We start from the raw sequence: 13,208 nt of genomic DNA, 5'->3' as shown, positions 1-13,208 counted from the left end.
CAATAACTTGTATTGTCATTCTTTTTCAATGATTATGAAAAATATATATAATAATATGTCGGAGAAGCCACAATTATTAACACCATCGTCAGGTATCATAGGGGCGAATAGGGTGATCGAACTAAGAGAAACATTGAGTACACCAATGACGTTTGTTTTCTTAGAACACCCTAGAAATCGTATCTTGGCGTTAGCAAACGAAAACAAATGACAGTTCTTAAGATAGAGGCACCGCTCTTCCAGAAGGCTGGTTGGTAAGTGTGTAATGGCGTCTACGCGCCTCCATAGGCTAGACTATGTCGTAGCACGAAGTTAGCCGAGTTTCGACGATACCGCAATCGTGCTGCCATCTCTCGGAAATCGTGCTGCGTTTCGTTTAGCTACCATACTAATGACCGTCTCCGACAAATATGTATATATATATTTTTTGTTTAACTAGGCAAATAGTCGTGAAGCCTAAACCTAGCAAATTATATCTTCCAGCATTGCCCAATCGGCCAAGCTAATAATGGCTTTTGTAATATACCTGACGTACGCACTGCAATTTTACGTTCCAATGGAGATCATAACTAGGATGCTGGCGACAAGGAAATCAAATTCATATGAAAATCTCATCCAGATCACGATCAGGACTTGTCTGGTCACACTTACAGGTAATTTGAACGTTTTACGTCAAATTAATTTTTATATCTTCACTACAGTTATCTTTTTATTTTAATAATCAATTTAAGTCAAGCTAATTTAGTTTCAGATTAAAATAATTATAACAGCACTTGATAATTATTATACACACTATATTTTGCGAAATGAATAAAATTAAACAATAAAATTAAACAATAAACTCATAAAATCCAATTACAGTAATATAACGCAAATAAATAAACATTATCATAAAATACGGTAAAGTTATGTGTATTTGCAGTTTCAAAGAAGAGCTTGTTAAATCCGCCTCAGTTAATCAACAGTCAAATTATTTCATTTTCGCACACCCAATAGCCAGTTTAAATGTAATCTATAAGAATACTAATATTATAAAGAGGAAAGATTTGTTTGTTTGTTTGTTTGTATTGAATAGGCTCCGAAATTTCTGAACCGATTTGAAAAATTCCTTCATTGTTTGGAAGCTACACTATTCCCAAGAGACATAGGCTATAATCTTTTTTGAAAAAAAATATTGGTATCTTTACTAAAACTCCAATAATGTAAACCAAGGTGTAAAAAAATTACGTAAAATATTCTTTACATCACGTGCCCTGCGAAAACTATTGATGATAGAATAAAATGATGTACTACGACTTTGTAGAACACATTATTATTTACAAAAACTGTCACCACAGCATATGTCTAAATATTATATTATTATTATGCCGCAATAAATGTTATTTTATTTAAAAAAATATAACAACGTCAAATATCGTTGAAATATAAGTTAAAGACCCGAGCGGAGCCGGAGCGGGCCGCTAGTGTTTTAATAAAATAATCATCATCATTCGAGAAATATCGATAAATCCAGAGTGTCAGTTAAAATACCATCTACAAAGCTTGTTTTATTTTAATATCAACCCATTGAAATTTTACATAATTTTCCGAACACAAAATATTCTAATATATTAATTTATTCGAACAGTTGCAATTGGAGCAGCATTTCCCAATTTGGAATTAGTGATCGGTCTCGTTGGAGCAATCTTTTTCTCGACTCTTGGGCTTTTTATACCGGTCGCCGTCCAAACGATTTATCTTTGGGAGAAAGATTTCGGAAGATTCAACTATATTCTGTGGAAGAACATCATTATTGCCATAATAGCCATTATAGCCTTGGTTTCTGGAGCCTATGTGTCCATTGATGGCATATTGGAAGATTTTGGCAGGCATACCGTCATTAATATTGTAGATGAAAATTCAACTGTTACATAATAAGTCCAAGAAATATGCTGGTTCATATTTATTTCTAGAGCTTTCTCGGAAATATTTCTAAGGAAATATAAATTAATGTATCAAATGCTATGCTAGAGTAAGAATGTTTCTAATGTCTTATTTATTTATGAAAACACCACTTCTTCTTCTGTATCTCAATCATGTCGCTCTTGACAGAGTGGTCATGATCGTCATGTAGTAAAATATATATAGTACCACTGCCTCCATATTATAAAAGCCTCGAACTGAAAATTTGTATGCTTTATAATTAATAACTATTTCATATTTCTTACACATTTCAATGTATTTCAAATGTAAAAGTATACTAATATTTTTTTATTGAATTGTATTATAGCAGTTGTGTTTCATATGTATATATTTGAATGTGTATAAGTTTAAGACACTCTTGTTCTCATAAAACGGTAATTTGTCCAAACTACTTAAACTTAAGAAGTAGTTAAAAATATTGTTGCCGATTCGGCTCTGTATACCATTTACGTAAATAATTTAAATAACTCTACAGATACATAACAAAAACCAAAGCAGTATTATTTTAGACTCTACAGTTTCACTGACAGGAGTATACTTTATAACTATATTCAAATTTTCTCGCAAAATTATCACCAGTAGACGATGCAAAACGTAATACAAATATTTATGGGTTTGTGCAGCATTCTGCATTTAGCTTCTTTTAAACTTTTCTATCACATCTTTTTTTCGATCTGTTCTTTTCTCTATATACTATATAAAAATGTATTACTTAAAATAACTTAAACTTAAAGTAAAGTAAACTAACTTAAGCTTAGAGTAACTTAAAAATACTTATTAAATGTATTACTTCTTGATTATAGGAACCAAATTTTTACTATATTTTATATTACGTTAATGTACCTCGAATATAGTACAATGATAATTATTTCTCGATATATTAAAACTAACATTCGGATTTGATAACACACTTATAAATAAATCCAAATAGTCCTCTTAAACTTAAAATTAATTCAATTCATTAACTATCTCTTTGATCAGTTTTAAAGTTAATTTTGAGACGGGTAGGTACCACCGCCCCGCCTATTTCTGCCGTGAAGCAGTAATGCGTTTCGGTTTGAAGGGTGGGGCAGCCGTTGTAACTATACTGAGACCTTAGAACTATATCTCAAGGTGTGTGGCGCATTTACGTTGTAGATGTCTATGGGTTCCAGTAACCAGATGGGCTGTGAGCTCGTCCACACACCTAGGCAATAAAAATAAAAAAAAATATTAACCTTATTAAATCTTGAAAATTAATAACAGAAAATATCTGTAATTTTGTACAAATATGATTTGAAACTGAGAGGCAAGAACTAATTAACGAAAATGAAAATGTAAAAATGTATTACAATATTCCTTATGTTCTTAAAGGTGTCTCCGTTGAATTTTGACTTTCAATATAGCAAATTTGTCTCGATAGGTCAGCAAAGGAAACAAATGCAAAAAAAATGTACAACAATTTTAAATCTGAAGAGATTAATTAATGTATGGTTTCTTGTAAATTTTATAAGTTTAATAAAATTAATGAAATTCATTTAGTATTATTTTTCATTTAATATTATTATCGGCCGTCATGTTATATAATTTATATATATTTTTTTAGTATTTTTTTATTAGTATTTTTTTCGATTTTTGTGAGTAGTATATGTAATTAAAATTGATTTAAAATTTAATATCTTGTTTATTATTGGCGTTTGCGAAGTGCTTCCAAAATTTTAAAACTTTACAGTTTCCGTGATCTCAGATGACGAAGGTGTTATTTTATTCGTCGACATTTGAATATTGTTCTAAATGCCGTCTTAAATTTAAAAAAGGGTGCGTGTACTTATGTACGCGCGTAAGAAGTTATACTTTATTTTTATTAAATTGATTTCTTTTTTTTATTTTATTTTTTTAAATTTTAATCAATTTGAAAAAATATCGATTAATCAACATCCTCAAACACGCATATTGGACATCCCTTTTCTTGACATCGTATAAATTCGGTAATTCTCGGTACGGTTCGGAAAGTTCACCTGCGGCTATATTCAGACTCGCCAAGTTACGTCGGTCGTATTGTAATGAGCGATTTAGTGGGCAACTTCATTTCTGTTAATTTTGTGTAACGGTGCGCGCGCATCGTAAAATTTCACTCTCATCAATTTTTCATAACGCGCCTAAAGAAGTATAACTTCAAAAAAGAATCTGGACTCTTACATTTCTTTACTCGCAGAAAGAAACATGAACAGTGTCTTCAGGACTGGCCAAGGACCAGGCCAGGACTGGCAGCTAGTTCGACTTGAGTATTCATATTCACTAAAAATAATAAACAAGAGATTAAGCTTAGTTAAAAGTAGTTTTAGTTTTTTATTAATTAGGAGGATCAGAAGGGAAGTTCAGAAGGTTGCGTGTTCAAATCACGTTGCGGTCACCAGTTTGAGAGGTAATGACAAAAGGAAGATCTTCTAACGAGCGAGTGGAATTTGCTCAGTAGACCGACGGTCCGAATTTTGTTGTTTGGAACTTGTTTATACGTACATACATATACAAACTTATCATCAAACTGTCGTTAACGGAATCTAGGCATCTGTTATAATATCTTGTGTTCATCAATAGTTATGTTTTTGTTTAGTTAAGTACACGAAGAAGTTTCTAAATAAATAATTTAATTTAATAATGTTTTTCTTTTCATTTTCGAATTTTAAAGCCTGGAGTAGACAAAATAAGTTGGCATGATTAGGTCTTGCAACCTAGTGTCTATGTTCTTTATTCACTTTTGATTTTTTTGTGCATTTGCAAAGTGACGTGCATCCAATGTATTATTTATCTGATGGAAAATAGTTACTGCCATTCATAAATTGCAGCAATACAACAAGGCACACTGCTAGGCCATCCCATATCATAAGTTATCCTTAAGTCACGCTTGAAGGAAAACGTGTCATTAATTAATTAATTTATCAAACAATAATTATTTTTTTACATTAATAATTAAAAAATCGTTATTTTTCATGTTTTCTAAGTCTGTACAGAATAGCAGCCGTATTGTTCAAAATTAACTCTCAACCTATCTATACTCTATACTAATATTATAAAGAGGAAAGATTTGTTTGTTTGTTTGTATTTAATAGGCTCCGAAACTATTGAACCGATTTAAAAAATTCTTTCACTGTTTGGAAGCTACACTATTCCCGAGTGACATAGGATATAATATTTTTTTTTTAAAATAGGTGGAAAAAACACCCAATGTGTAAAAAAATTACTTAAAATATTCTTTACATCGCGTGCCCTGCGAAAACTATTGATTACAGAATAAAATAATGTACTACAACTTTGTAGAACACGTTATTATTTACAAAAAGTGTCACGACATCATATATCTAACTATTATAGTTATGCCGCAATAAGTGTTCTTTTATTTAAAAAACAACGTCTAATATCGTTGAAATTTTTGTTAAAGACCCGAGCGGAGCCAGAGCGGGCCGCTAGTCTCCAATAAAAGACAGATTAGGTACTTCGTATTGATACAATGTCTTATTCTGAAATCAGTAGTTTTTACCTATCTATTCGCTGGTAGCCTGAGGGGCTATTCCAGCTACGCCCGGGTGAGTAGGTGAGCTCACGGGCTCAACCTGAGAGAATTTTCTAACACTAGCCCTAGGAGCAGTGGTTCGCAGAATCTACCATCGAATCGGAATCACCGCGTACTGAGAAGATCCGACGAGAAACTCAGTGGGCTGTGTCTATGGGTTAATTCGCTCATCGCACTTAGCGTCGTAATCGATGACGAGGACGGTGACCGGTGCTTGAAAAGCCTGAAAGTACCGATAGAGGATTCGATGGATCCAAAGAGACATGTTTTAGGCAACGGCGGCTTTGCGTTGCCTCGTCGCTTAAGTCCGATAAATAACTAGTGGCAGCCACGAAAAGAGAGTTATTGTGCCACGCATATTTGTCGACGTAGCGTTCTGACGCTACCTTAAGATACGCTACCATAAGGTATAATATCGATTCTAAATTTATATCGTCGTGAAGGTTGAAATTCCTCACATATTATGGTGCTCCGACGGCTATCCTGAAAAAACGGGAATGGATGACCTGGACAGAGTTTATGTGCATGCGAGTTGCGTGAGCGGGCACTACACTTGCATCACGAAATTTGTGCAAATTTTGGTACAGTGTCACCTTATTACGAAGGGACTATTTGCTTCGCTTGCAGATCATGGGGTAGAGTTGGTCGAGTAGGAACACGGCTTGGTCACGTACTGACTAAGCGTGGGGACCAAATGTCATCCCTCTTTCGAGGGTAACGTCTGAGTACATGGCCTGGCCACGGTATGGACTGGCCAAAGATTTTGATGATGGGGACGAAGCTACCGCGCCTAATTCATGCCGAGATACGAGCAGTTGTGTCGGGAGGATTTACCATATTTTATTAGTACAAATTCTTCAAAGAGCGTTAATACTATATAATTTATAATATTGCAGATGTGCTCAAAGCACGCAATGACAATAATATATATTCGGAGAATTCAATTCTCTGTAAAAGGCGGTGATGGATATATTACGTACCCTCTTGAGAGGGGATTTAGGGAACCGCTTCGACATAACCCGGCTGAATTTAATACAGGATTTTCAAATACGACATTGGCGTATTTTAAAATTTACTATAGCATGCCCAAAGTAGCTTGCTGAGAAATTACAACTCACGTAATAATGTTTGTAGTGAACTAGTATCAGAATTAAGGGAAACCCTATTTATGTTCATACATCTATCATGGGTCGTCATTTATAAAAGGATAAAGATAAACTATTTCGTTCATAATTTCTAATCGGACGTATGTAGTAGCTCAAGGTATATATTATTTCAGGTTTGAGCCCCGTGAGCTCACCTACAAACGTTAGGGTTACGCTGAAATAGCCCCTAAGGCTATCAGATTAGGTTTAAAAAAAAAATATATATATATATACATATTATTTATAATATATTGTTCTCGTTTATGTTTTTTATAAATGGTACCTCCATACCCACCCGCTATACACTATGACTTTTCATTGTTACATGTTTCATTATAAAGCTGTTTTTTTTTTGCGATAGCACGTTAATTTGAACTCAGGGCAGTTTTAAATAGTTTCAGAACCCGTTCTTGTTACGCTAAACTCTTAATTCCTGTGGGGACTGCGAATTCGAATTTGTTATAATTTTGAATTAAAATGCTCAGAGCTTTGTTGGTTTCTAGTGCGGGTAGTTATAATTAATTAATGTGAAAAATGAGATTCTGTGTTTTGTGCCGTATATTTCGGAGTAGGGAGTGAGGAGTACTCTGAGGAATTGTTTTTTGATAATAATAAAAATAGTAATAATACCAATAATAACTAATTTTAAATAAATTTTGTACAATATAAAATAAACCAAAAGACACATGTACAACAACAATGTAAAATTAAGAAAATAGTGAAAAGAGACAACAATAACAGCCATAGTAAATTATTGGTAAATCCTGGTGAAAGTGAAGATGATTCCACTATCTTGTTTTTTACCATCGCACCACCCACCACCAGAGCAGTGTTCATCTATACCACATAGAACTACTACGTTCACCTACATTCGTTTCCAGATATCATTTTTGGCAGATGACACAGATCTTTAGAATGAACTCCCCTCTAGGGTGATTTTTGAGTGTTCATGTTCTTCTACCATAGATCCTTGAGGAGAGTTTTCGGCGATGGCAGGCCTCTGATTTTAATCTTGGTATTGCTGATATCCATAGCTATCCTCGAACACTCACATTCAAGTGGGTCTTATTGTCTGTTTACGGAGAAAAAAATTATAACTAATTTGCGTGTTTAAAACATAAATAAACCCGGAATCATTAGTAAAAAAACTTCCATTGAGAGATAGACATACGGCTGGTGATTAATATCCAAACCTTCTCAGGCCCAAAAAAGAGACAGATTACGTGAGTGATGATCTCAGGACCTGTGACAAATGATTAATTTCGTTACATAGGGGATAAGACAAAAACAGTTTGTTTTAACCCAGAATTTGTAATATTGATTTATCCGTCATTGTTTGGAATACAATTATTAGACTTATTTCTAGCACACGTGAACCTACAAAGTCATCTACCATCAGTTGAACTACGCCGAGAGTGCATTTTTTTGTCAGGAGGGAATCGCCGTACTTCCGCCCTTCACTGGGGATGGAGGGCGGGGCATGTCGGAATCGAACCGACTAAAACCTCCTGTCGCTCAACAACCAGCATCCAAACCTCGCATGAGACAGAGCTCATGAAAAGGCAAAAGGGGGAAAGTGAAGCGTTTAGTGCGGAGCACATCTCTCCCATCACCCTCCCCCTCGGGACGCCGGACTGGCGGTCGTCAGCGCCATGACCACTAGCCCTCTCAGTCGGCAGGCCCGAAGTCCGAAGCCCGCCTAGATGGTGCCGGTTAGAATGGTCTATCCTACGGAATACCCCGCTGGGTCAGAACCAGCGTGGGTTAAGGATAGCCGGCCTTCCATCACCCGGATGCTCATGCATAAAACGCGTGCAGAGCAGATCGCACGTCGTCTTCTTGGGCCTCCTTCGTCGGTCCCCAGGCCGACATGTGAGGGAGAGTGCATACTCTTGTACTGTTGTTGTTGACTGTGATGAAATACTACATGTTTGTACGCTTTCACAATGTTGGAGTTTCTAAATAAAATGTATGAGGAAATAAGGAAGTGTGAAACGTGTGATTTCGTTGGGCCTGATGTCAAAGAAACGTCACGTCCGGGAATATTACCGTGAATTTTCTTAGAAGTGTATTCTCGTGTTAAGAGTGCACACGTCGGAAGTTTCCGTAGCCTAAAGTCCAGTCTTCTCCTATGAAATAATAGCAATGTTTCGACTCACACTCTGAATACATATTATGTGTATGGTACACCAAATTTACTTAAGAAACGCGTACATAAAAAGAATTCGGAATGAAGAAGCAATTCCTATGATTAAAAAACACACATGAATCTTTTTCAAATTGCTTGCTTTATATCATTATTTTATTGCTTAGTCGAGCGTAGAGTAGGACGAAAGGAAAACAAGAGCATCACTGCTTCACGGCAGAAATAGGCAGTGCGGTGGTACCTACCCGTGCGGACACACAAGAGGTCATACCACCAGTAATTATGCAAATTATAATTTTGCGGGTTTGATTTTTATTACACGATGTTATTCCTTGACAATAATATCGGCTGTTGATAAAACTTCAGGTGAGATGCACGCATTTATTCGTTGGTAAGTACTTGAATACTTGTACAAGTATACGCACGCTGCAAACACATCGGCCCATCTAAAAAACGGAATTAAATATTCAACCATCAATAAAAATGTAGAACGCAGGAAATAATTAAAATTTTATGAATATTTTTCCTTTAACGTTTCAAATGCGAAAAGGAATTCTTTCATTACAATTTTTGTATCAATGTTACAATTTAATATTCAAAGAAACGAATAGAATAAATGAAAAATATTTCGGTATTCGTTAGTAAACGAGTAAGACCCGCAATAATGTTTGGAGGTCAGCATTCTGTTTGACAGATGTCTGAATCTCGATTACGACATTTTCAAGATAAGCTTGCATATCTATTCTATACTAATATATAAATCTACAGTCGTTTTTAGAGATGTTCCGTTATAACTACTGAACCATGCATCCGATTGACTTGTAACTTGGTATCCATGTAGAAAATACATGCACTTAATGGATAGGCTAAGTGTTGGACTCCCTAATAATAATGACAATAAATAATAATGTTAATTTTAATGCCCAGCGAAGCGGGCGAGTACGGCTAGTATTATTATACAAGTTCCGGACAATAACATTCGAACCGTTGGTCTACCAAGCAATATCACCCGTTTCCTGGAAGATCTTCCCCTTGTTGCTAAACCTTCCACAGATGCAATAGTTTTATGATAGAGTTTTTTTTTATATTTTTTTAGATCTAATGCGAGTGGACGATCTCACAGTCCGCTTTGTGTTAAGTGGTTACCAGAGTCCATAGACATTAACAACGTAAATGCCGCAACTCGCCTTGAGACATGAGTTCTTAAAGTCTCCTTGTTTCAGTACAACACCTGTCCATCCGTTAAAACGAAAAATTACTACTTTAGGGCAGAAACGGGCAGAATGATGGTACCTACCCGCGCAGGATCACAAGACATTCTGCCACCAGTAAATACGTAATTTAAAATTTCGCGGGTTTGATTTTTATTACACGTTTTCTTTCCTTCACCGTGGCAGTTAATCGTGAACATTTTTCAAGTCCGTATTTCATTACAAAAATTGGTACCTACCTGCTGGCGGGAACACCGGTGCATCGCTAGATACCAATGCACCGGACGTCTTATCCTTTAGGTCACGATGACCTCATTCTGTATTAACCGTAACCGTCTGGCATTAATCCGCCTGATGGTGAGTGGCTACGTCGCTCAAGGACATCAGCAATGCAAGGAGCACAGCCAAGCCGCTGGCTACCGTATTTGGTGTGCACCCAGTTATAATATTTTGTACTTTATAATTAGGCGACTTAATCATCGGGTACTAATAAAACAACTTAACACATTTTCCAGACAACTTAGTTCGAAGAGCTTACCTCTCGAAATAGTTCTCGTTCTTGACTTCAAAGGCTACCTTACAGACTATGTGAAGTGGATTTTGAAATAAAGTTGTAAAGGGCACAGCGAAGCTGACGCCTACCAAAGTCCTTATAAACTTTGTTGAACCATAAAAGGATAATGGAAATTATGCCGTTTTATTGATAGGTTCGGTTCGGTAGGCAGCGGCTTGACTCTGCCCCTGGCATTGCTGAAGTCCATTGGCGACGGTAACCGCTCACCATCAGACGGGCCGCTAGCTCGTCTGCCTACAAGAGCAATAAAAAAAAAGGTTCAACAGAAAAATTCAACATTTAAAAGTAATAAAAGATTAACAAACGAAATGCATGTAGCCATTATTTTTTTATTGCTTAGATGGATGGACGAGCTCAGTACAACGTAAATGCGCCCCCCACCTCGAGATATAAGTTCTAAGATCTCAGTACAGTTACAACGGCTACCCCACCCTTCGAACCGAAACGCATTAGTGCTTCACGGCGGAAATAGGCGGGGTGATGGTACCTACCCGTGCGGACTCCCAAGAGGTCCTACCACCAGTGACATTTGTGGTTGTTATTGTTAGAACTAAAGCTTTGTAATTATCGTGACCTAAGCGGCTTGCTCGTATCGTGCGATTTACAAATGACGATTACACGATGAAGTAATAACATAGTGGGACAAAAGTCAAACCCGCAAATATTATAATTTGTATTAATGTGTAAATTACCTACCACTATTCACTCTGCACTACCTTTGGTTGACTGGTAGAGAATGCCTTAGGCATTAAGTCCGCCAATGTAAATTTTACATGAAGTGTAATAAATAAATAAATTAAATAAATTACCGGTGACCCTTATTACTTGCCCTGCCCTGCTTGACTCCGCCTATTACTTGTGAATAATTGTGAAGAAGTATGCGATTGTTTTGTAATACGTGCCAGTTTGAGAGACAGCGGATCTGAAAGGTGTATACTTCACAATTGAGATTTAGACCTCAACGTAGGTTTTACTTACTGGAGTCGTGTAGTGGGTAGGGCCCTAAACACCGTCTTTAGGGCCGCGGTCCCAAAATCTACGAATTGTCCAGCCCCACATAACAGGCGCCCACCCTATATAGGCACGGGGATCTCGTAGGAAGTTCAGCTCACGGTCTAGAAAAAAAAGGTATTTTAAAGCCCTTGCAGGCCAACCATACGGCAAACCTGATGGTGAGTGCTTACCGTCCCTCGTGGACGTCAGGAATGCCAGGGGCACAGCCAAGCCACTGCGCACCAAGCGACATTAGCGGTATTCACGTATTAAACATTAAAGTGTTCTTTATGGATTACGTAACCCCAGACGGACCGTCAGCTCAGTCATCCTAAAATAATTGAGTGGTTTCCTTTTTGTTATGGCCCTTTACCTACAATTTTATACGAAAAACTAGTCTCATTTTACTATACTATCTATATATTAATAAGTGAAGCAAAAACTTTGTATCACTTTTTACGAAAATTGCGCGGACGGAGGAGTATGAAATTTTCCACACTTATAGAGAATATAGAGAAGAAGTGCACAATGCAAATATTTTTTTAAATAAAAAATAAAAGATACATTAAATCAATAAAGAAAACATTACACACACTACCATATATATATTTGACACACACACATATACTCTTTGTTGATTGTCAAACTTTTGTTATTGCTTAAAGCCTGTAATCAAATTGAGAATAGGTTAGTATTGTTTATCTTTAATATTACGAGTTTTTGTCTATAGTGTAGTCTTGTAGAAATCTGTAACAATAGGACCATAATAATGTTGAAACTTATAATTTCAATTAATTATAGTCGAATTTCGACTACTGCGGGATCACTAGTACCTACTAAAAGCACCATGAAATAATTTTAGTTATTGTGAAGATCACCGTATTCTTTAAAACGTGATCTATGGATCTTTTTGTATTGAATAGAGATAGAATTTGCATCCAAATGATGATTGAATTTTCATGATTGCTTTTCCTTCTCCTAGACTCAATTCCTTAATCTCATTGAACTCGTCAAATAGGTCGATGCGAAACCTAACCCGCCGGCCATCAGCCCGCTGAGTTTCTCGTTGGGTCTCAGAAGGTCGTCACTCCAATCCGGTAGTAGATTCATTTGCGAAATAACTGCCCTTGCGCTATAAGGAATCCTTTGGAGGCGCTCGGATAGTAAATCGCACCCCTCCTGACTCCAGTGCTCGTCTACCTGTCTTGGCCACCAGTAACCCATCCATTCTAAAACAGGGTTCTTCTGTAAGATGCTCTTCCATCATATCTGATACCCGCTTTATACAGCCCAGACATCTTGGGTAACATTGTTGTTGAGGACATTATGAATGCGATCCTTCCTGATTTTTCCACCACATTGCATTTTCTCACAATTGTGTTCAATAAGGTATAAATTATTGTTATGTTAATATTATTGTGCTTGAAAATAACAGGAGTAGATGTAAACTTGAATTCTGTGACGTATTTAAATATTTCTATATTACTAGGATAGGATAGGAATTGCACTTTCTATCGAGAATCCAATCTGTTAGGTTCACGCATGCGTTCTATAGTTCGTCGTACAAGTGCTTGAAAGCTCAGTGAGTTGAAAGCTCTCGCGGCCTGCGCTTTGTCGCTCACCTTTG

General features: G+C 36.4%; 1 protein-coding gene across 4 annotated transcripts in view; it reads left to right on the top strand.

The window, feature by feature from the left end:
• The window catches only part of LOC101735387 (proton-coupled amino acid transporter-like protein pathetic), a 58,705-nt gene extending 54,108 nt beyond the window's left edge, over window positions 1-4,597 (top strand). For all 4 annotated transcript variants that reach the window (XM_062671703.1, XM_004927928.5, XM_021349141.3 and 1 more), the window contains exons 9-10: window positions 484-653; window positions 1,628-4,597. In XM_062671703.1, the coding sequence (XP_062527687.1) occupies window positions 484-653; window positions 1,628-1,914 (457 nt within the window). In that variant the 3' untranslated portion in view covers window positions 1,915-4,597. The remainder of the gene's footprint in view (window positions 1-483; window positions 654-1,627) is intronic.
• Window positions 4,598-13,208: the final 8,611 nt, after the last annotated feature.

The sequence above is a fragment of the Bombyx mori genome, chromosome 13 (assembly GCF_030269925.1).
Source record: "Bombyx mori chromosome 13, ASM3026992v2".
In the NCBI taxonomy this organism is placed as follows: domain Eukaryota; kingdom Metazoa; phylum Arthropoda; class Insecta; order Lepidoptera; family Bombycidae; genus Bombyx; species Bombyx mori.
This window is presented reverse-complemented; position numbering and strand designations above follow the sequence as displayed.